Below are 26,090 nucleotides of genomic sequence, written 5' to 3'. Positions count from 1 at the left end.
ATATATATATATATATGTAATGTATACAACTTAAAAAAAGACTCCAGAAACACTATTTCTGAATTATTTATTGTAATAATAACTGAATGACTGCATACTGAATTACTATTACAGTAACTCTTATTTTCTATATTGCTTTTTCTTCGAATGTCAATAAAACACTGGTCTTATGAACAATATGAAGTGAAGCAATTATGACAGAATTTTCATTCTTGAGGGAACTAACCCTCAAATAATAATTAAGAGTCACTTCTGAATGTGTTTATTTGTGTTATAGAGCAAAGAAGGCATTGACCTGCTGGAGCGCACACATGAAATATCAGAGAAGATCAAGGCCAAATGGATCAGCCCAGATGTGAGTCACATTTTTTTTTTCTCAAATGACCGTTCTGCACTTAAAATTCTGCATTTAAAAATGGAATAAAAATACACCTGTATAGTACAAAGGTTTGGTTAAAGGAAGAAGACAAAACAAAACAAAACGGCACAGGTCAGGTATATATATATATATATTGTGACGAGTCAGCTGCCTCCTCCCTGATTATCACCGGCACCCCGTCCTAAATCGCCGCCCTTCACCAGGCTCCCGACTGGAGTGGGTGTGTGAGAGGAGGGGCGCTGGACGAGTCAGGGCTGGCGGCGTGTGATGGGGCACACCTGAAGGAAGTGGAGCCTCATTACCGCCGCTGTTTAAAAGCCCAACGCGCCTCTCCTCAGGAGACCGGTCTCTTCCCCGTGCATGCACATTGGTGTCCTCGTGGGTCCAGGAAGGGTGCGTTGAGGGACTCCCGCGCCACCAAGACGTGAGCTGCCGGACCCGCGATCCGGATGGGAACCGCACCCGTATACACGGCCGACGGGCCAGGATGCCGGGCCGTCCATCCCCTACCAGCGCCGCGGCCAACGAGAGAGACGCGGCCGCTAGGAGAAGCCGCCGCCCCTCGCGCCCCGGAACAAGGAGGGGAGCGCGTGTGGCCGCCGGACTCCGCCCCTTGCCTGGACCCTTCCTCGATGAACACTGCCCGACCTACACAAACCCCGCAGCACGACGAGGACACCAGATTCCCTGTTATTTTGGACACTTTCCCCCTTTGGCCACTTTTATTCCCTGTTATTTTATGATTTCTGTTAATAAAAGCCTCTCCGAGGCCTGACGCCACACCCACTGCATCTGTCTTGTGCTCCTCCCGTGACAATAAATATATATATATATATATAGAGAGAGAGAGAGAGAGAGAGAGAGAGAGAGAGAGAGTTTTACTGTTCAAAAACTTTTGATTCGTAGTGCAAGCTGATTATTCTTATAGATTGGAAAAAATATATGAAGAGTATGAAAACTGCTCTGAGTTGCTGCAGAAAGAAAAAAAAACATGTTGCTGGATACGGACTTGAATGCAAAGTGCTTGTCTGCCAGCATGAGGCGCTGTGAGAGCGGTAGAACCAGCAGTTTCTCCAGTAACTGCTGTAATCAAAACAGCTCTGCTTATGAACTATGCTTTATTAGATAACATGAAAATGCCATCAAAACTTTTCTGAAGACAGTCGGTTCCCTTCAGATATACATTCAGATAAAACACCCACGAAGTCAAACACCACAAATAAATCAATGTATGGCAAATACTGTTAATGTATATCAAAATATTGAAAATGTGTTTAAAATTAATATTACAATTATTGAACATTTTTTTATTGAGATAAATATTGATATTGAATTATTGTCCAGTTTATTGGAAAACTACATGGTACGAGTGTTGTAGCAGGGTTGGAACAAAACTCAGTGCTCCAGCCCTCCAGGAACTGAGTTTGACACCCCTGGTCTAGTGCATAAATAGTAGGTGGCCAACCAAAATGCCTACTACCACTGCCACAGGGCCACTGCATTAACTGCACGTCAGTCGCATGTAAAAGTTTTTCATGAAACTGTTGCCAGTTGATGCAAAGGGACAGTAATGGTAGCAAAAGTATACAATCTCTCAGGTTTTACTAAAATAAAAGAAATAATTCATGAAACATGCAACTTAATCTCAATCAGTGTACAAATGGATATATTTTTCCCAAGTAGTTATCTGTCAAAATAAAGGACAGGTAACAAATAACAAAGTATGTGTGTGTCAGAAATGCATGCCGTTTTATTAAAGGATTTTTAAATATAAATTTAAATGTGCTTTTGACAAAAATAATATGTGAGAATATTGACACTTTGCATATACACTTGCCTAAAGGATTATTAGGAACACCATACTAATACTGTGTTTGACCCCCTGTCACCTTCAGAACTGCCTTAATTCTATGTGGCATTGATTCAACAAGGTGCTGAAAGCATTCTTTAGAAATGTTGGCCCATATTTATAGGATAGCATCTTGCAGTTGGTGGAGATTTGTGGGATGCACATCCAGGGCATGAAGCTCCCATTCCACCACATCCCAAAGATGCTCTATTGGGTTGAGATCTGGTGACTGTGGGAGCCATTTTAGTACAGTGAACTCATTGTCATGTTCAAGAAAACAGTTTGAAATTATTCTAGCTTTGTGACATGGTGCATTATCCTGCTGGAAGCAGCCATCAGAGGATCTGTACATGGTGGTTGATATGACCCTGTCTTTCTCTTCTTTACCTGATGGTGGCAGGATAACAATTATCCTCATCGTCATGTGACGTCCAAGCTATTTGGATAATTTCTGGGCGGAGACTATAAATGTTTGACTGAACTGCCCCACAGCACTTCCTCTGTGAGAACCTGGTTCTTCTTTTCTTTTGTTGATTATTATTTATCAACGTTCCTTGCCCACTGGACTGGTATTTTCTTTTGTTTATTTAATTCCTAGACATTGTGTTATATTTTTGTAACAGGTTATGTTATATTGAATAAAGAATCCTGCTAATCAAACAAGTATGTGTGAACCTCTTTATGTGACGGTCCGGAACCTTGACATGAATTGGGGGCTCATCCGGGATTTTTTGGAGTAGGGAGTTGGTGAGTAGCTACGTGATTATTTTTGTGAATGGTCATCCTTTTTGTGAATGAAAACTCTGGTTAGGAAGTGTATTCAGCTGGGTTGTGTATACAGTCCTTCTGACGGAACACTGTTTGTTGCTTTGGTTATTATTTTGTATTTTTTGTTTTCAAGGGTTATTCTGGGTGGAGGTTTAAATCTCTGTTGGGGGTACGCTTTCGGACTTTCAGTTTGACTGATCGTCACTGAGTTTAGCGTTTAATGTCGCCCCGAGTTGGTACATCCTCGAAGACTAGATAGGAATTCGTTAGTTTTCTGTCAGATAAGATCTGGAGTATCTCAGGAGGTGAACCTATTCAGCAATATTTGTCAATAAGACACATTTGTGGGAGGGGGGGGGGGGGGGAGTTGAGTGTGTTTTTTTTCCCTCGCTAACCTACAATGTGTTTTTGACTTGTTATAAGTCTTTGAGGTTTTTTGTGAATGAGTATGTTACGTAACTGATGGTTGTAGATCCTTTTGAAGCAGTGGATTATGGGAGGTGTAGTTTTAGTAGACGCAACCCTCTCGCTTGTGTGAGTTGTTTGTGTTGTTGCAAAGGTGTGTGTGTTAGAACGAAGATGTCTAATGTGCCTGAGGATTTCTTCGCTTGCCCCTCGGAATCTTTACTTGAGATGAAAAGATGAAAAATTATAGAGGTGAAAAAAGGAGCAATTATTACAAATTGCCGAACACTTTAATATTGATCTTACTAAAGATAAGAGACTGATGGAACACTCGTGACAACTTTGAAACGATCACTAATGGATAGAAGAGTTTTAGAGGTAGGAACTGATTCTATTGTTCCAAGCGAATCTTCTGTGTTTTCTCCCTGTGATGTTGATGTTGAAAATGAGCTGAAATTTCATACTATGTCACTGCAAGAGAAACCGCTGCATTTGGATTGCGGTGAATATCTGTGTTGAGCGTGAGGATCACGCTATGAGAGACAGAGAGGTAGAAAGAGAATTTGCAGCAAAGAAATTAGAGCAACAATTATTCGTACGAAAATTGGAACTTGAGTTGGAGAGAGAACAGCAAGATAGAGAGTTTCAGTTAAAGAGGTTGGAGTTAGAAGCAAAAAGAGTGGAAATTTTGTGAGTTGATGTGCGGTCAGGGATCTGAAAAGCCCGGTTTCAGCCAATCCACAACGCTCACCTTCCCCTGAGTACTAATCAGCCTCACCTGCCCCTCATCAATGATCCAATCAGAGCACTATAAAACACTCACCACAACTTCAGTTCTCCGTCAAGCCTCCAACAGGAACAGACCCTTCGCACTTGTCTCCTGAGCTCCTGACACTTCACTGCCGACCAGACGGTAAAGTATTCATACCCTTTTGTAACACTAAACTGTGTCCTTATTCTGCTGCCCTCAGGACCATGGATCACCTTATCGTTACCTGCGATTCAACGGTCTCTGTAGTCTCCTATGTATATCCCACACTGGTATTTTCTTCGGCCTCTGTGAAGGAAGAGAACAAATATGAGTGATCTGAATGTGGCTTTCACACTCCTGAATCAAACTTGCTCACCTGTCTACAATCCAGTCCCTGTGTTTATCGTACTACCCGCACTTGAAGACATTCACCGCGCACTTGAATATATCAAATAAAAACACTGTACTATGTTGAATCTCATCCGTTGGCTGATTATGAACATGTGTTTGACGTTCACAGGAATGTGAGATTAGTTCCGTCGTTTTCTGAAAAGGAAATAGATAAATATTTCTATCACTTTGAACGTGTTGCTTTATCTTTGAAATGGCCCAAAAGTTTTGGACTTTGTTACAATGCGTTTTCACAGGTAAAGCCCAGGAAGTTTATTCTGCTCTCACCCTGGAACAGAGTGCTGAGTATGATACCATGAAATCAGCTGTGTTACATGCATATATGAACTCGTGCCTGAAGCGTATCGTCAAAAATTTTGGAGTTTTAATAAAAATGATGGATGAACTTATATTGAGTTTGCCAGGGAAAAGGAGAATTTAATTGGTCGATGGTGTACTTCAGTGAAAATCACCACTAAAGAGGAGTTAAGAGAATTGGTGCTTCTGGAGGAGTTTAAGCACTGTGTCCCTCATACAACGAGCTGGCCGTGACAGTAGTCATAAAGGGATGGATATGGTCAGAAACAATGCTCAGGTAGGCCGTGGCATTTAAACGATGCCCAATTGGCACTAAGCGGCCTAAAGTGTGCCAAGAAAACATCCCCCACACCATTACACCACCACCAGCAGCCTGCACAGTTGTAACAAGGCATGATGGATCCATGTTCTCATTCTGTTTACGCCAAATTCTGACCCTACCATCTGAATGTCTCATCAGAAATCGAGACTCATCAGACACGGCAACATTTTTCCAAGTCTTCAACTGTCCAATTTTGGTGAGCTCGTGCAAATTGTAGGCTCTTTTTCCTATTTATTCGATTGTTAAGTCTGACGTCACGTAGCAGCGCTTCCGTGTCCAAACGCTCTATCAGTTACCACGAGAAAACAACAAAAGGTGCTAATATAAACTCACAATGTGATACAATACTAGCGAAAAAGTTATAATCTTAACCTTTAACTCCATACCGAAGTCCCAGATAGCCAGACAATGAAAATATAAATATAAAAAATATATATAAAAATTATTTGTGTTTGAGACTGTAGTGTATACCGTAAGTTTGAAAGCATTTAGCTTAAATGATTAATATGAATAAACAGTGCTCATAAACGGCTGCTGGGGTAGTATTCTCAAGTGAAGCGAGTTGAGGCTTGGACCCGGAAGCAGCGCTTCTTACGTCATTACTTAACAACCGGATAGTGGAGATGAGTGGTACCCGGTGGGGTCTTCTGCTGTTGTAGCCCATCCGCCTCAAGATTGTGCGTGTTGTGGCTTCACAAATGCTTTGCTGCATACCTCTGTTGTAACGAGTGGTTATTTCAGTCAAAGTTGCTCTTATATCAGCTTGAAACAGTCGGCCCATTTTCCTCTGACCTGTAGCATCAACAAGGCATTTTCGCCCACAGGACTGACACATACTGGATGTTTTTCCCTTTTCACACCATTCTTTGTAAACCCTAGAAATAGTTGTGCGTGTAAATCCCAGTAACTGAGCCAATTGTGAAATTCCCAGACCGGCCCGTCTGGCACCAACAACCATACCACACTCAAAATTGCTTAAATCACCTTTCTTTCCCACTCTGACATTCAGTTTGGAGTTCAGGAGATTGTCTTGAGCAGGACCACACCCCTAAATGCATTGAAGCAACTGCCATGTGATTGGTTAATTAGATAATTGCATTAATGAGAAATTGAACAGGTGTTCCTAATAATCCTTTAGGTGAGTGTAGATTCATGTATGTAGCCTAGCTCACTAAAATAGGCTTCCACTTTTAATGCTTCGATGAAAAGTAAACCACCATTTCTTTAGGATAATATAACACATAATTCATATTAAATGAATAATACTGCACACCTGTTAAATGTTTCAAATCTAAAATATGGGGTAATAATGTGGAGCTTACAGTAAATACAGGTGCTTCCCAATAAATTAGAATGTCGAGGAAAAGTTCATTTATTTCAGTAATTCAACTCAAATTGTGAAACTTGTGTATTAAATAATTTCAGTGCACACAGACTGAAGTAGTCTAAGTCTTTGGTTCTTTTAATTGTGATGATTTTGGCTCACATTTAACAAAAACCCACCAATTCACAATCTCAACAAATTAAATATGATGATGTGCTAATCATCTAATCAACTAAAAACACCAGCAAAGGTTTCCTGAGCCTTCAAAATGGTATCTGACAGTCATTTACACCCTTCACAAGGAGTGTAAGTCACAAAAATGCATTGCCAATAAGTTGTATCCAGGCATGTTAACAGAAAGTTGAGTGGAACAAAAAAGTGAGGAAGAAAAAAATGCACAAACAACCGAGAGAACCACAGCCTTATGAGGATTATCAAGCAAACTGGATTAAAGAATTTTAGAGATCTTCACAAGGAATGGACTGAGGCTGGGGTCAGGCATCAAGAGCCATCACACACAGACATGTCAAGGAATTTGGCTACAGTTGTCGTATTCCTCTTAAGCCACTCCTGTACCCTAGACAATGTCAGAGGCATCTTACCTGGGCTAAGGAGAATAAATCGACTGTTGCCATTGGTCCAAAGTCCTTTTTTCATATGATGTAATTTTTCATATAATTCATACTCCATATAATGAATCAATGTCTTAGTGATATGGAAGCATATGGGTAGCATTATTCAATTTGGGATGTAATATGCAAAATGGCAATGCAATATGTAAAATGGCAATGCATTTCTGTATTTCCATTTACATTTTCCAATACATTTGTGCAACTTTTGGTGCAAAATGAAAATTAAAATTAAATTTGCCATTTACTACACCAGTTTTAATATGTAAAATGAATATTAATTTTAACGCTCTATAAGTTGCAAAATTAAAATGAAAATGTATTACAGAAATGATTAGATATGTCTAACATGTTAAAGCAAAAACTGTGGCAAAATGATCATTTAAATGCTATTTTTCTTAATTGCATTAACACTCACAGTCAAGACACTTACGATTGCATTTTCATTCGGTGTCCCGCAATGAATGTAGCAAAACTCAATGTGCACATTGAAAATGCATTCCGAGCTGATCACGTGTCCCCGCCCTCGCGCCACGTCAATCATTGTGTGAACAAGGCGGGGCTTACAGAAGGTCAGAGACTCAAGTCTCAAGAAGAGGATTCAATCAAATGAGACAACATGGACAAGACAGTTGGTCCGTGTATGTTTTGATCATTTCGGTTTATGGCTTCAATATTTCATTTGGACTTGTGGGCGGAGCTGAAACGCTGCTTTCATCTGATTGGTCGAATCGGAGCGGTTTTCATCTGACAGCCTTCAGCTCGGTCTTGTCATTCTTTCAGGCAAAATAAGAGTCAGTGCGAGTGAAGCACTGAAATGTCTGAAACTACACTCACTGTTAATTAGCATAATATTTGAATCAGATGTAGCTGGGCACATAATTTGTGCTGCTGAGACCTGCAAATTATTTCTAGGTTGTAGTATTGTATGAATATTGTCCCACTGATAAAAACAGTGCAAATAGTTCTGTCCCTTTGGATAACAGTAAAGTGGAAATAAATAGCCTATAGTTAAATTTATGAAATAAAATTAAATAGGATTTTTTGGGAAGGTAAGTCTGGCCAGTTATACAAGCAACATGAGTCGGACGAGTCTAAAGATATGAGCTGAATTGGGTGAAACATTAAAGTTCTAGTCTGTGTCAATTACTCTCATAATAAATAATAATAATAATGTTAACTGTATTTTTCGGTATAAGTTGCATCAGTCCAAAAATACGTCATGACGAGGAAAAAAACATATATAAGTCGCACTGGACTATATGTCACATTTATTCAAGACCAAGAGAAAACATTACCGTCTACAGCCGCGAGAGGGCGCTCTGGGGTAGGCTTCAGGAGCACTGAGCAGCATAGAGCTAATTTTACTATTTTTATTTAGAAATGTAACTATATTCATTTTTACGATTATTTATTAATGTCACACACACACACATACCTAGTGCCTTATGACTTAAAAGATGAGAGTGGTAAATGTTACAAACATGGAACTGTTCAGTCTATTATTGATTTTAATTTCCACTTCACTGTTATCCAAAGGGACAGAACTATTTGCACTGTATTTATCAGTGGGACAATATTCATACAATACTACAACCTAGAAATAATTTGCAGGTCTCAGCAGCACGAATTATGTGCCCAGCTACATCTGATTCAAATATTATGCTAATTAACAGTGAGTGTAGTTTCAGACATTTCAGTGCTTCACTCGCACTGACTCTTATTTTGCCTGAAAGAATGACAAGACCGAGCTGAAGGCTGTCAGATGAAAACCGCTCCGATTCGACCAATCAGATGAAAGCAGCGTTTCAGCTCCGCCCACAAGTCCGAATATAATATTGAAGCCATAAACCGAAATGATCAAAACATACACGGACCAACTATCTTGTCCATGTTGTCTCATTTGATTGAATCCTCTTCTTGAGACTTGAGTCTCTGACCTTCTGTAAGCACCGCCTTGTTCACACAATGATTGACGTGGCGCGAGGGCGGGGACACGTGATCGGCTCGGAATGCATTTTCAATGTGCACATTGAGTTTTGCTACATTCATTGCGTGACACCGAATGAAAATGCAATCGTAAGTGTCTTGACTGTGAGTGTTAATGCAATTAAGAAAAATAGCATTTAAATGATCATTTTGCCACAGTTTTTTCTTTAACATGTTAAACATATCTAATCATTTCTGTAATACATTTTAATTTTAATTTTGCAACTTATAAAGCGTTAAAATTAATATTCATTTTACATTTTAAAACTGGTGTAGTAAATGGCAAATGAAAATTATGTAATTTAATTTTCATTTTCATTTTGCACCAAACATTGCACAAATGTATTGTAAAATGTAAATGTAAATACAGAAATGCATTGCCATTTTACATATTGCACTGTCATTTTGCATATTACATCCCAAATTGAATAATGCTACCCATATGCTTCCATATAGTGAAATGCTTATACTTTACACTTTTTTTTACTTGCATTTTTAAACACACTTGCATTATATGGACAAAATCTTTGATTGTGTTCATCTGAAGAAAGTAATTTATCTATATAGGTATTGACATTATAATTTTTTTTCTCTCTTTTTTCTCTTTTTTTTTTTGTCAATTGTGCCAGTGTTAATTTCGTTGACTAAATATTTTCGTCATTAATTTCGTCACGAATATATTTTTGCGGACGAAAACGAAACGAAAACTAAAATAGAAGGCACTGATCGAGGCTAAAACTATAACTAAATTGATTGACATTATCGTCAACGAATAAAGGACGAGACGGAAATAGACTGTGACGAAAATCAAATCAGCAGACGGGAGAGATGCGAGGAATGAGCAAAAGAACCGGCAAAACATAACAGGCGAGACTGCATGAGAGAAGAGAACCAATCCGAGCCTGACTTATTGAGACGTGAAGCGAAGGTTTTCAGTTTTTAAATGAGCTCCCGGGAAGACGGCATTCGAAGAGGTGATGTCTAAAAGAGCGACAAAATGTCCACAGCTCACTTCACGTTTGACGACGAACAAAACAAAAAAAAAGCGTAAAGCATGCGGATCGCTCATTCATGGCAAGAACACAACCAATTTGAAAAGACATTTACAGACGAGCCACCCGGACATTTTCTCAAATGTAATTTCACAACGATGTTCTTTTGTTTATTGAGCTAAGCAAAACTGGAAGACTGCAGTGCGTAGATATTGTAGCATTAAATATTACGAACTGAAAAGTAATGTAAAATAGCCCCTTCTTCAAGTTAGATGAGAGCACAATACTAATACGTAATATTATGATACATACATTTGATTAATACCAATGTTTAGTATATTTTATAATGTTCTACTTGTTGACAATATCACAAATATTTCTATATTAGTCATGTGAAACGTGAATGTTCAAATCCTATCATTATACATACTAATCTAGCAATATTGTAGTATTTAAAACATACAATATTGCTAGACAAATGAATACCTTATCAAATCTTGTTACTTTTTTTATCCACCCAATTTACTTTAAATGTATGCACTTATTGTTCAGCTCAGCTGTAAGCTTTAAGGTCCTGGACCTAACTTTATTTTTCTTTTATTGATGGTCAATTGGCAGCTAGTTATTGTTTACATTATCATGACAGTGTTTGTTGCTGCATAAAAGCTTTTGAATCGAAATAAAGACACAGTTGTGTTGAAATAAAGTTGAATTTGTGTTTTCAATCAATCAATCACCTTTATTTATATAGTGCTTTAAACAAAATACATTGCGCCAAAGCACTGAACAACATTCATTTGGAAAACAGTGTCTCAATAATGCAAAATGATAGTTAAAGGCAGTTCATCATTGAATTCATTGATGTCATCTCTGTTCAGTTAAAATAGTGTCTGTTTTAATTTGCAATCAAGTCAACGATATCGCTGTAGATGAAGTGACCCCAACTAAGCAACTGTTTTATATATTTTGGTTAAGTTTGTTTCCTATACCAGCTGTAAAAAATTGTCTAGTAAATCTGTTATTGATTTTAGTCTTTAGTCGACTAAAATACCAAGCAATTTTAGTCGACTTAAATAAGACTAAAATTAAAACAAATCAGATGACTAAAACTTGACTAAAACTAAAAAGAATTATAGTCAAAAGACTAAGACTAAAACTAAATTAAAATTTTGTGTCAAAATTAACACTGAATTGTGCAACCCTTACCTATAGGTTTGTGTAGCTGGTTTCAGTTTAGCTTGTCTTTTATGCTTTCAGTCAACGTAACATTCTTAAGCCTCTCAGTGAATTATTTTTAAAAGTAAATGTTTGGTTATGTTTCAGATGAGTGTGGAAGAGCTGGAGCAGTATGTGAACCAGCAGTTCGATGAGCTGAATAGGCTGGTTCGCCTGGAGGAGTGGCGTGTCCTGCACCTGGTGGATTTAAAGGAGGCGTTCCTCACTGCCCAGGCTGCTGAGAAGATATCTGAGATTAGTGTCCACACTGAAAAACTACAGGAGGAGATGGATTCTGTCACACAACAGCTGAGTGAACTGGATCAAATCGAGCAGAATGGAGTCGCCCCTATGCACCTGGCCCCACTGCTGGCCGCCAGACCACCACATCCACCTGAAGCTCTTGTGGAGCCCATGCCACTGGTTAGTTCCTTTTGCACATTATTTCAAAGTAGCTTTACAGAATGAAAAAAAAAAAAAGAGTAATATTGGTGGAAGAGGTTGAGTACATTTGCCATATCCAAAGGGATATAAAAGGTATACATTTCCTTGTAATCAAACCCATAAAGGCCCGTTCACACCAAGAACGATAACTATAAAGATAACGATATTAGCGTCCACACCAGCAAACGATATCATCTGTTTATTCTTAAGTGCACGTGCGTCTGCCAATTTTAATTCTCGAACTAGCAATCCATAATATTATCATGCCAGCATTTCATAGTTATATTAATTAACCAGAAATGTTATTTATTTGCCTGTTATTTGTGTCTTCCTTGTCATCATTCCCTGTCAATATATCTTGTGGTGCAGAGATGAGTCATGGACAAAATAAAAGACTACATTAAAAAATGAAAGAGAAAGAAAGGGAATGGAAGCTTTAGAAGGACAGACAACTTATGACTATATTCGGATGAAAGGTGTCCCTTTGTTATACAACTTGAAAACTACTGGACCGTGAGAAAAGCAATCACTTTACAGTTACTTGATATGGAAAAGACTTCAGCAGTCCATATCTGCAGCAACAGGTATTGACAGTCACCAGTAAAATCAGTCTCAAGAGGCCTTTGGATGAAACCCTACATTTAGCCTCCAGAAATCTGGCATTAAGGGTAGAATATCAAATTTTGATGCTGTCCATAATGGCAACTCTCTCGTTATCAGACTGTGATCTCCTGCATGAGTATTGTGGAAAGCAAGACATACTGGAAAAAGATCCTGGATTATCTTGCTTCACATTTCACAGTTTTTAATTTGCCCATTTGGGAAGTTTCAGTGCATATTCCTAAACCCTGGGTAAATACAGTCGGGTTCCACTTCTAGGGAACTAAACGCTGCGCCCCCTAGGGGGCACATTGGGTTTTGTAAATTGTTGTCTCTGTGATCACTTTGCCTGGACTGTGAACCCTCTCAACTCGATTATCTCGTATAGGCATTATGAGGCATTTTCTCCTGATAACCCTGAAAAGAACTTAAATTACACTTTCAGTTTTGATCGTACAGATTAGAGCAATACATCAATCGAATCTGTAAAGGATCTACTTTTTTTGTATACAGACACAAGAACAACAAAACTTTGTGCACTTATAAAATAAAGATAACAAACAAGGTGTGCTGTCTGCAGCTCCTTTGTCTGCGCTGATCTTCATTTAGACACGCATCATTCAAATTAACTGTAACTGTAAAAAATTAACTGAGTAAATACTTAACGAAGAGACATGAAAGATATATCTATAGAAAGCTTGACATGTCTAGTTTTAAACTAAACAAGCGCTGCTGAAAACAAATATTCAGTGATAAAGTAATCCATATGAAAACAATGCAATGTCATTTTTTCATGTCTCCCTTCATTATCTTCTAATGCGACCACGCCCCCACGCTGAACGCTCTATACAGATTATAATGTTTCACTGAAGCGCACGGCTTGAATATGCCATACAACAGAGACAACGCAGCGAGACTGTTCTCTAAGTTTTTTTATTTTTCTGTTTGCTTCGCGATGAGAGGAATAAGACATAATTCATCCCAAAAAGATGTGATGTGGTTGAGGATTTGAGATTTGGATTTCCGCAGAAAATGAGTATGACTTTATTCAGCAGAGATCATAAACATGAGTAAGTCTCTTTTTATTTATTTATATACTTGTACTAGTTTTCACATAACGTGTAAACATTTTACTAGTTAGACTTTTTCCAAAGGCTTTTTCCAAACTATAATTCCTAACTAAATGTATAAGCAATTGAAACATTGTGAAGTTTCAATAACAATATACAATACTATACCATTCAAAAGCTTGATTTAAATAATGTAAATGTAACAAATAAATGTATCATTTTTTTAAATTAAACAGTTTATTAGGAACAATCAAAGCTGACTTTCAAACTGAATGTTTTGCTTCCTAATAAACTGTTTAATTGCACTTACCAGTGGATATTAAACTATGTTGTGGGATAATTAAATATATTCTAAATAAACTACAAACATAAAATTATATAGATTTATTTTGTTCTCACATTCTTTCTTGTAAGTCCTCCCTCAGTGGCACAGCTGACTGAGAGGCTCATTATGCAGCTCATTATGCAGGCCTTTGTCTTCTCAGGTGTAAATCACAATTATATTCATTAGGGGTGTCACGATTCTCCAAATCCTCGATTCGATTGCATTTTCAATTCTAAGGTCACAGTTCAATTCGATTCTCGATTTTTACATTTATTCTCTTTAAAGCACAGATTGTCATTTTTCAAACTAGACTTTTATGTAATATAATATCTGACCTTTGTTTGCAATGTACCACATTACACTGTCAAATTTTAAACTTTTATTAACAACATAATGCAACAATAACTTATATCTTTAGTCAATTGAAAACTTAAAATAAACTGCCATCCAGTTTCTCTTTTGTAAGTGCAGTCACAAAAGATGACATTCAAGTTCATAACAAAACAAACAAAAACAATAAAAAATGACTAAACTAACCTTCAAATATTACGATGTATCTATTTAAAAGATTAAAGATAAAACACTTGTTAAACACTTCACTGTCATTCATTTAGATTTATTTATATATATATATATATATATATATATATTAGTGCTGTCAAAATTAGCGCGTTAACGCATTCGATTAATTTGAAATATTTAACACGTAAAAAAAAAATAACGCAATTAACGTGGTTGCAGTTTTTTTTTATTTCCAGTTGTGGCCTATGTGTGTTCAACGTGCAAAGAAATATGGATAAGACCAAGGAAGGACTTTTAGACGGAAAGTTTCAGTATAAAACTCTGCCGGATTACTCTTCAGTCTGCCACAAGAAACATTACTCTTCATTTAGTCTGCCACAAGAAACAGCAACATTAAAATCATGAACTCAAATGTCATTGTTAAAAAAAAAAAAAACAATGACTGTAACAGTGCGTAAATCAGACCTTTCTGTAACGCTAACGTTAATAAGCTTAAGCGAAAATAACGAAATAAGTGTGTAGCGGAGTATTTTTTGTACACAGTGCCGCGAACTGTCAATCACTCCTGTGCGCGTGCATCACTGTCCTCAGCTGCAGCAACTTGCGCTCTCTCTCTTCATCAAGCTTTAACACAAAAAGGGGACAAAAAGATCATATTGTCTTTGTGCATAGGCTATAGATTAATTACATAAATGAATATCTAAATGTGTGCCTTGCCGTCTACGGTATTTTTTTAGAACTTAGAAAAAAGATGCTGCAGCCAATGAGCAGCCAGCGGGGGCTGCAGGACGACTCAACCTCCGCAGACAGTTTTTAATGTTTATCAGACAATAAATACTCAAGATTTTGCTTTAGTATAACTCACAACGAGTTTCACACACCTTCTCCGGCCACGTTGAGTTGTTGACACTTAACAGTGGGAAAAGCGACACATGCGCTATTCACTTGTATAACTTAAGGGTGCATGGGTAATGTAGTTTCTGCTCTCGGTGGGATGAATTAGGAAGCTTGCATTGTGAAGGGCGCTCTGAAAATCGGCAGTGCAGGTAAAAGATTAAAACCTCTATTAAAACAGATGTCCAAATGAGCGTACCGGTACGCTACAAGCACGTTCTGGGCGCACGGAGAGGTGGCGGTACGCTCAAGAGCTATATTTGGAAGTGACGGTACTGAGTACTGGTGCATACTGGCCCACTTAAAGCACTGGCAATGACTATACTTTGGAATTTTTTTGCAGTCCACTTAGAATTCAACATGGAAATCATTTTTGTTTTTTATTGGCATTGATTGTTTTGAAATTCAAATGGTACTTACATGCCTGTGTTTTTATTTCTGTAATAAATATGGCTTTCAAGCCAACAGTTAATTTGGAGGATATTGATGGTTTATTGCAGGTATGTTGTTTACATGAGAAAATCTGTTACAAGTTAAACAAAAATTCCAATAAACAATCATATTTTGAATTTAAATAGTTTCTTTGTCTTGAGTTTACATTAATTATTTACATTTTACATTTACATATCCAAAAAGTTTCAGTCTTTTAATTGCGATTAATTGCGATTAATTGCGATTAATCGCGATTAATCGCGATTAATTTTTAAAAATTGTGCGATTAATTAGTTAATTTTTTTTAATCGATTGACAGCACTAATATATATATATATATATATATATATATATATATATATATATATATATATATTATGTATGTATGTACAGTATGTGTGTGTGTGTGTGCATCATTACAGTGTGTAAAATATGTGTATCTCTTATTACAAGACTGCAATCACTAGCAATCAGAAGAATTCCAGTTAATCAAGTATCTACAAAAGATCTACTCTATAAACAATGCATTAAATTACATTAAAGACAAAAATAAATTAAACAAGCAAAATAAATGATTACTCGCATGTATCTGGTCCACTGATGAAGTCATGGGTCAAGTCAAGTGAATTATTACTCATTTTCTAACAGGCGTCGAATACTGACTTTAGGAAAAGGGGAATAACCAATGACATTTGAGATAACAACTAAAACAGCAAGCCCCGCCCCACGACTGACAAAAATAAAATTGTTCGCGCGAGCAGAGGTGAGATGATCGAGCGCGAGGATGTGGGGAATGAGCATGCGTGCGCGAGGGCTTTTATTGCGCGCAGAGTACATGTCACCAGCATCAGTTGAATGCTCGGTTATTTTTGTCATTGATTTGCCATCATATAACATGGGGGCATGGCAGCATCGACGATTCCATTTTTTAATTCGAAGTTCGAGACTGTGACTTAATTTCGATCGATTTCGATTTAAAATCGAAATTGTGACACCCCTAATATTCATGATAGTTGACGCCTACTCGCATATGACTTTTACCAACAAAAAGTGTCTTAGAAAATTTAAATCAATATATTGTTTTCTGTAAGCGAGTAAACAAGATGATTTTCACATAATTTAGAAATAAAAATTCTAGGCTACAAGTTCCAGTTTTCAAAAGTCCCGTGAACCAATGTTCTTTGTGTTTTATTGCCTCATTCAAGTGATCCACGCATAACTTTTTTTTTCTCAAAAACACAATCATGTACATACATGCTGCTCACATATTATTATAGCCCAGTGTGTTCTGATTACAGTGAGATTAGACTTTAGCCATTTAGATGTGTATAAGAAACTGAAAGAAGCACAAATGTCAGGGCATGACAAAACTTCTCCAGGCCCCAAAAATACCTTTATACTCCAGAGGGTTAAAAGGAATTAGCTTATAGAGTAGAGGAGATGGGCCATGATAGGCTGGACATTGATAGAGGCCACGATAGGCCATGCATAGAGTTAGGCCACAGAAAAGGCCCCAGCGGGCCACAGAAGAGGGAACGGCCCGATAGGCCTTAAAGAAAAGCCACAACGTCCGCTGAGAAAAAGCGGAGAAAAACCATCACAGGCCAATTTTGTGAAGGACAATAATAGACAGTTATGTAAACAATAGTCACTTACCTGAAGGTCATTGTCAAATGAGGAAAAGCTGCTAGAGGGTGAGTAATATGAAGCCTTGTTAGGCTGTGTAAAGTGAGGCCCGACTAGCTGTGTGATGTGAAAGCCTTGTGTGTAGATTACCACGATAGGCCATTGTATGAGAAGACCGTGATTGACTTATCATTTGGGGCATATGAGAAGGACCACCACCAGTAGTTTGCGGAGAGTTTACTGTACCTTGGGTTTTACGTGAAATAGTTTAGAGTCTAATCTTGACAGAAATACAATTTAGGTTAAATGATAGAGGTAGAATTAGGGTCCTAGCAGCTACTTAAGAGCATATACACAGATACATTAACATTCTTTAGGCTAGACTCCTATGCCTGCTTAATAGAACTAACAGAATCTAAATGATTGCATTGTAATGAAATACCAAGGTTAATAAAATCATCTAATAAAGTAATTTGTTTTATACAGAAAGCGTAAAAACACAAGCATAAATATCAGAACTATAAAACAGAACTATTCTCTGCCTAACTTCCACAAAAACTTGATAGACTCCATTCAACCATAGGAACCCAACGAGTGAATGTTTCAAAAGAAACCAGATCGCAAATATTTAGTAATGTATGGACTAGGACAAATATAGAAAAATACATCTTGATACACAACCATTGCAGAAGGATCAGTGTTTGGAATTTTAAAAGAACGACGTTAGGTAACGACACTATTTTTTCAGTAACGGGGTAATCTAACTAATTACTTTTCCCGTCATTATAACGCCGTTTATATTACTGGACGTTAAATGCGGTGCGTTACTTTGCATTGATTTAATAAACTATGTAACTGAACGCACCCCCAGGCTCACACAGCGAGTGAGGAAGTGGGTTAATAACGAGATAAGCGATTATGATTGGCTAAGGCAGAGTCATGTGTTTCATGGTAGCCAATCAGAGCCAGTGTTTTTACGACAGCGGCGTCAAACACACACGCACACACACGAGATTCGCAGCAGCATCGGCAGAGATGGCGAGTCAGGAGCAATCCGGTGAAAAGTTGGCATTTTCAAGGTGGAGATATAAGCACTACTTTAAATTCATTGTGGTCAAAGGCAAGAACGTGCATGTAATGTGTACATGTAATGTGTGACACGCATCTACAAAGCTAGTTTGGCCAAAAACACTTTTTTTTTTTTACAAAGATAATACTTGGAAGTGCAGGATAAAACTCTTGCTGTCTGTTGACATGCAATAAATATTGAAAGTTATGTACGAACACCTGTCTCTTCTACTCATTTTAACTGACTTATGAAAACTGCTCCAAAAAAAAAAAAAATTGACATAGGCCTATAATAACGTACTTTTTTTTTTTTTTTAACAGTAACGCAAATAGTTACTTTCCCTGGTAACGAGTTACTTTTATTATAGAGTAATTCAGTTACTAACTCAGTTACTTTTTGGAACAAGTAGTGAGTAACTATAACTAATTACTTTTTTAAAGTAACGTTCCCAACAGTGAGAAGGATAAAAACACTTTACATTTAACAACGATGCCTTACTAGCCATTTAAACTTCAATGGCTATTGACTCGTGTAAAATCATGAAGTCCTTAAAGATTTTTGAAGAACTTTAAAGCAGATGTTACGAGTGAGCATACAGGACATTAAATCACGGGGCACAAACTAAATTAACAGTAAATATAACCTCCAAGTCCAGACATTGGTGAAGTTTACGAGGAAATCCGGAGATGAAGTCACCTATGATAGGAAGTACATAAAAACAGAGAAAGGCCTTAGCACGTGTAAGTTCCAAGATGGATTACTTTAATGCTCGCCATACAGAAAGATGCCAGATATTTATTAATCAGAGCAAACCAATGCCACATAGCTATGCTAGAGCTAATCGCCTTAAATATGTCCTGAGAATAGTAAAAGGATGACAGATTAGACAAAAGTATGATTAAATGATTAGTCAATATAGTTTACATTCATACTCTTATTCAGAGGATGCTGGTGCAGAAATAGACAACGATGACCTCTTTGCAGAATGGTATATGTGACAGGAGAGACTAAAGTCATAATACTTACCCCATTCCAATACAAAGCATTCAGGAGTTGTTGGAGATAAATGTGAATGAAACAATGACTGAATTAAAAAAGACGAAAGCATATGATTAGGAAAACAAATACTTTTAGTGTGCTAGACATAGCATATTTTTACAGAAATTAATAATGCAAGCAACAATCTTTCAGTATAAAAGATTGTAGCCTTGATTAACAAGCCCTAAAATGCCTCATTACGAAAGAGTTATTGCAAACATCGCATGCATTAATTTGATCAACATCTTAATTATGCAGTGGGAGTCTGCTAGGTAAGCACGAAACGCCCATCGCTTTATCTTGAACGTGTGAGTATATAACCTTGCAGAGAATAAAATTAATGCCCAAACGCCTTAATTGCATAAAACAAAAGTGATACTTATAATGCTGTAAACTGATGAAGTGATGGAGGCGAGATGCTGTAGGAGACCGGCAGCCTTGTTTCTGCAGGTCCGGGTGAGACTTCATTCTTGCAGGTTCACATGAGCATACAGATGAAATATTTGTTGATTGAGACCCAAGCATCGCCGATGTGACAGCTCGGAAAGCGAGCTGGATCCGGCGTTGCCAAGTCCACTTTTTTTTTTTTTTTTTTTTGCGAAATTTGGCTTTTTTAACAATTTCTGCAGGCTGCTTTTCCTGTCCGCGGGTTCAGGTGACCCTAATAATGTCATATCTAGCCCCTGGAATTTGAATTCTACCGGGGAACCCCTTTTTGAAAGGCGATTGGGCTAGTTTTTAGTAGTAATTGGCGGTTTTGAGAAAACCTGGCAACCTTGGAAAGCACTCGGAACTCCACCAATGTTTCACATCCTCTGCCAAGAAAACACGAAGCCTGTATATCATCTAACACAAACGACCACAAACATGCACCGCAACACATAGCAATGCGAACAATCCTGTGTGGCATCTTGAGAGGAACGTCACATAGTAGTTTGCAGGAAACAAACACAATAAGATGTGAGTAGTGCGCTTTTATATCCCTCGTGTTGAGAGCCGATTGGCTACGCCTTAATTGGAATGTGACGTGCCATTAAAGGGATAGTTCACCCAATAATCAAAATTATGTCATTAATAACTCACCCTCATGTCGTTCCAAATATTTAAGACCTCCGTTTATCATTGGAACACAGTTTAAGACATTTTAGATTTAGTCAGAGAGCTCTCAGTCCCTCCATTGAAGCTGTGTGTACGGTCTACTGTCCATGTCCAGAAAGGTAAGAAAAACATCATCAAAGTAGTCCATGTGACATCAGAGGGTCAGTTAGAATTTTTACACACAGTTTCAATGGAGGGACTGAGAGCTCTCGGACTAAATCTAAAATATCTTAAACTGTGTTCCAATAATTAACGGAGATCTCACGGGTTTGGAACGACATGAGGGTGAGTTATTAATGGCATAATTCTGGGTGAAATCCCTTTAAGTCTTCCTAGTAGAACTTACGCTTTTGCTTCCATTTCCCTCATTTCAATTAAAAGCCCCCCCTTGGTTTGGCAGACCCATATAAATACTACCTACGTTTTTCATGGGAGGTGGCAAAATCTGACAGAGCTAGTGACAATATCAGAGGCTAGTGCCGCCAATAACTGTAGAACTATGGACTTGCCCATTTTTTAAAATAAAAATATGAAATAGGTTATTGTTATAAATACAGACGTTAAAATTAATGTTCACATAAGTGCCGTCATTCATGCTGTTTACAATATGTTTTAGGGCGTACTGCGCTTTATGATATTTCTGTTTTAGCACATAGCCTAATGTGTTTTAAGCCTAATATGCATCTCTGAATTAATCTGTTCTAATCTTAACTAATCTGTAAATTAAAAAAAAAAATACTAGTAATTATGCATGGTAAGTGATTACATTTTTTTAATCTAATTAATTGCATGATGTGGTGATTAATTAATCTAATTAATTGCACATCAAAATTTTGAGAAATTACTCTGAAAAGATAATTTAAATCATTTTTGTGCAAAGCATCAAAAGAGATTACAAAGAGTAGGTTCAGCAAGATTGTCACTTTTGGTTGGGTGAACTATAACTTTTATAATTTATTTTCTTAATTTTATTATTATTACAATGAAAATATTAAATAATTTCTTTAATGAAATGATACTTTAAATAATAAACTAAAACTGCCAGTAGGTGGTGGTAAATGTCTTAATGATTAAGTCATCGAGTCATTTATTCATTCGTTTGATTCATTCAAATGTCTGATTCATTCAGGAGTGAAGTAAATGGTTCTTTATGAATGGTTCATTAAATCATTAGTCTTGTTCGACTTGTTCGAGCGGATCATCACCATCAGACCGATCGGTGTGTGACATCAAAGAACAGCAAGAGCTTAAAGAGCAGACAAGTCCTTGTGGTTTTTGAATCATTCTCAGAATCATAATCAGAATCAGAATGAGCTTTATTGCCAGGTATGTATACACATAAGAGGAATTTGTTTTCGTGATAGAAGTACTTTTGATGTCATTAACCGATCGGTCTGTGCAGCGTCACTTCATATCCAACGTGACTATGGCTAATGGTTCAACGTGCCAAATGGTTCACCAAATTCATTCAAAACGTGGAATAAGAAATGAAAGGTAGCTTTGGGTTGCTCAGGGATGAACAGTTCTGATTTGTCTTTATATTTAGGTTGGCAAAATTTAGCAAAACAGACAACATTGTGTCTATAAATAACACAATATTAACTTCTTAATGAACTGTTGTATAAGATGAGTATCACATTTGAACTAGTGTGATATTGCACTTAGCCTACAGCTCGTGTGCTATTTTGTGATATTAATATGAGAGAAAATTTCAAACGGGCATTTTGCCCATATCTTGAATTTCGACCGTATGAAATGGTAGATGAATTTAACGCATTAAATTCATCCATATATGTCTGGGGCGGAGCAAGTGCATTAATTGCTTAATAATTTTAACGCATTATTTTTCTCCATAATTTATCTAAATAACGCGTTAAATTACCAGCCCCACTAGTAATGTTCATGTTCATTTTAAAAATAGAAATGTCATAGGCTCCTACAGCCTTGTGAGCTGTTGATAATAGATGGACTGTTATATTAATAAGTGACATCATTCGGTTATCTTATATTAATGTGTTTCATCAATCATACAACCATCAATTGGCTTGGGCTAGGATAGACCTTTCTCTAATGAATTAAACAGTTTTTTATCATACAGATTGAAAGCCTGAACAGTCTCTCTCCCTCTCTCTCTTTTTATGGGTGTGTTTATGCGTGCTTGAGTGCATGCGCTGGGTATTTTTCGATTAGTAGTCAATAATCGCCCCCCACCCGCGCATGTATAATAAATAAAACATTCCTAATAAAATTTAAGCAGTTGAAAATAGGGATGCACGATAATATCGGCACAATATCGGTATCGGCCGATAAAAGCTTAAAATGACCATTATCGGTATCGGCCGATATGAATATTTCTGCCGATGAGCCAAACCGATATTCTCCAAGTGAAATAATTGACCTGTTTTTCAGATGTGAATGTCTGTCTACATTTGTAAAATAATAAATTTATGGTAGAATCAGTACAGAAGAGATACATGGATTTCTCTTCAGTAAAATTAAAGTTTAAATATATCAATATATATTTGTATATATATCGATATCGGTATCGGCATCGGCCAAAATTATTTTGAAAATATCGGCATATTCGAATATCGGCCAAAATCCAATATCGTGCATCCCTAGTTGAAAATAATGCTCTTTGCATTGAAAATAAATGTTCTTTACAAATTAAACACTTTTCATTACACACCCATATATTATGGGAACTGCATAGAATATTTATTTGCAATGCAGGGAGCTTTGGGTAAAACTTTAGTGTAGAGACCAATTCTCACTATTAACTAGTTGCTTACTAGTATGACTGAACCTATTGGTTGTTTATTAGTTCTTATATAGCACACATTCTGCATGATTATATTCTGCATCCCTAATCCCAATTCCTAAATTTAACAACTACCTTACTAACTATTAATAAGATTCAAATTATGGGTTTATTGATGCAGAAGTTGTAGTTAATGGCTTGAATTGGACCTTTTAATAAAGTGTGACTGAAAATTCTTAGCGATAGTTTTTATTTGCAGTCTTTTATTTAGTTAGTTTTGATCTTGAACACAGTATGTTTGATTGAATAAAAAAGACACAAAAGTAACTTTTTGTAAGTATTGTTTCTGATGCCCATAATTCTGATATCTTTAATATTTCTGAATTTATTAAGCTACTATTCAGATGCTTAAATGAACCTAAGACATGGAAAATGTTTGTTAAAATTCAGTGACATTATGTTAACATATTAAGGTGGGCGATGTACAATATTAAAAATGGTAAATATAAATACAAACATTTAAAATGGCATATGATCAAGTAAGTGACAGATGTTTGTGTGATTTGTTGAATAATCCTCACAGATTGATGTGATATGATAACTTGAATGAACACATCTCTTTTCTATTCATAAGTACTGCATAAACACGTTTTTAGCATAATAATTAATATTAATATTTAATAATATATCGTCCACTGATATTTAGCTCCATCCCCACAACCCTATTCCTGCCTGTAATTTTCAAGTAATTCTGAAAACGGTTACATGTTACAGTATGATTACCTAGTTTTGGATGTTGAAGGCAGAAAAAGGCATCTAAAGAAGATTGCTAATACCTAAAACCTAAAAAGGTTTTAAATGCTTTTGGCAGTCATGACACCTAGGTCCTCATCTTTAATGTATGGCTTATCAGTTAAACAGTGATCTCCAAAGAATAACACCTTTGTCTTTGCTTCTTTTTCTTCCAGAATCCTGATTTGAGGCTAAGGTAAGATACCTAAAATAATCAGTTTCAGAAACTGTGAGGTACTGTTAAATATTACTATTTTAAATCATATAAAAATATAATTTTGTTCTGTGATGTTGGTAAATTGGTTTGTTCACAATGATCCCATGTTCCATTTACCTGATTCGGTGCATAAAAACAGTCTGTAACTGACAAAGAAATAGTGACACATGGTAAAAACTCAATATGGTGTGACATTACTGTTGGACCATCATAATGAAAAGATTGTGTCACACCTCTGTTCATCAGTTTGCACTGGCTACCAGTTATTAGTATATAAATAGATGAATATAAATGTATAAATATAAATGTAGTATATAAACAAATCATTATTATTTGTTATTGTCCATCAGTTATAGATTTCTAAGCTAATTAAAAGCAAGAAATTAGAGAAAAAATAAAGTTGCCTATAGTATACACCACCAGTCAAAAGTTTTTAAACAGCAAGTTTGTTTTTTAACAAGTATCTTCAAGTCACCAAGCCTGCATTTATTTGATCCAAAGTACAGCAAAACTTATTTGCTGCTCAGAAAAAAAAAGAAAAGAAAAAAAACACTTATTATGATAATGTATAACACTGAGTTGAATTGTTTTTAGGTTTCTTTGATGAATAGAAAGTTAAGAAGAACAGCATTTATCTGAAATAGGAATCTTTTGTAAAATAATGTCTTTAACATCAATTTAAAGAATCTTTGCGAAATAAAAGTATTAATTTCTATCATTTCTTTTCCAAAAAAAAAAACCTTATACTGACTCTAAGCCTTTGAATGAGATAGTGTGATGTTGCAAAAGCTTTTTATTTCACATAAATACTGATCTTTGGATCCTTCTATTCATCAAAGAATACTGAAAGAAAATGTACTCCCCTGTTTTAAAAAATATTGATAATCAGCAAATCAGCATATTTAGAATTATTTCTGAAGGACGTGACACTGAAGACTGGAGTAATGATGCTGAAAATTCACTTCTGATCACAGGAATAAATTACATTTAAATATATTATTTGCTGTACTTTGGATCAAATAAATGCAGCCTTGGTGAGCAGAAGGGACTTCTTAAAAAACATTTTAAAGAATCTTACTGGCCAAAAACTGAGTGGTAGGCTATATAGATTACATAAATTGTATATTGTATTGTAATGTTATGACTACGAGCTCAGAATAAAAGCATTTTTATATTTTTTAAGAGCTTTAAAAATAAAATATCACAGCGAGTGCACACAATCCACCCATTAGAACACCACAAGAGCAGAATTCAGGTGTTTTTGAGCTGTGTATGTGTGCAAAATGAAATATCATTTGACAGCACGATACAGCTTATGAATACTGGAAGGAGAAAAAGTCACGACAGCCTTTTAAATTAAAACAGTGCAGCGAATCAACACAAAACAATTAGAAGAATATATTATAGAGATTAAAATGAGTGTTTGTGTGATCTTTTTGTCTTGGGTGAAAATAACATTGATATCTCCAGCTTCAGAGGACAGTGATTCTAGCTTTTCGTCGGTAGATTGGACAAATCAAGTACATGATTATTTCAAAAATCACAATAGCTTGGCGAATATAAACGAAAACAGCCACGTGAACATAAACTGTTGAGAAATAAATCGAAAATGGGTATAGATGCCGGATTGAATATTAAAAGAGACTGCATTTACCAGCTGCTTTCAGTAAATTAGATTTTAATGGGGCTATTTCAATAAACTAATCATTAAATACTTGTAATCATTCAATATTTGCCCCTTTCATAATATCATTCAGAAATGAAAGTCACATTTCTAATGTTGTCCACACGATGGCGCCACAGGATAAATACTAAATACTTCCAAGATCTGTTCAGAGACAAAGCAGTTGGTAAATTAAGTCACTTTAATA

At 36.5% G+C, this 26,090-nt stretch overlaps 1 protein-coding gene across 1 annotated transcript; it reads left to right on the top strand.

The window, feature by feature from the left end:
• Positions 1–147: 147 nt before the first annotated feature.
• LOC127980822 (tripartite motif-containing protein 44-like) lies at positions 148–25,324 on the top strand. The gene is made up of 4 exons (XM_052585471.1): positions 148–183; positions 278–355; positions 11,440–11,754; positions 24,179–25,324. Exons 1-4 carry the CDS (start codon positions 148–150, stop codon positions 24,200–24,202), a joined length of 453 nt encoding a protein of 150 aa, XP_052441431.1. The 3' UTR covers positions 24,203–25,324.
• The last annotated feature ends 766 nt before the right edge of the window (positions 25,325–26,090 follow it).

Source organism: Carassius gibelio, chromosome A4 (genome assembly GCF_023724105.1).
Source record: "Carassius gibelio isolate Cgi1373 ecotype wild population from Czech Republic chromosome A4, carGib1.2-hapl.c, whole genome shotgun sequence".
Classification (NCBI taxonomy): domain Eukaryota; kingdom Metazoa; phylum Chordata; class Actinopteri; order Cypriniformes; family Cyprinidae; genus Carassius; species Carassius gibelio.
The sequence above is the reverse complement of the archived record's forward strand: the minus strand, read 5'-3'. Positions and strand labels throughout refer to the sequence as shown.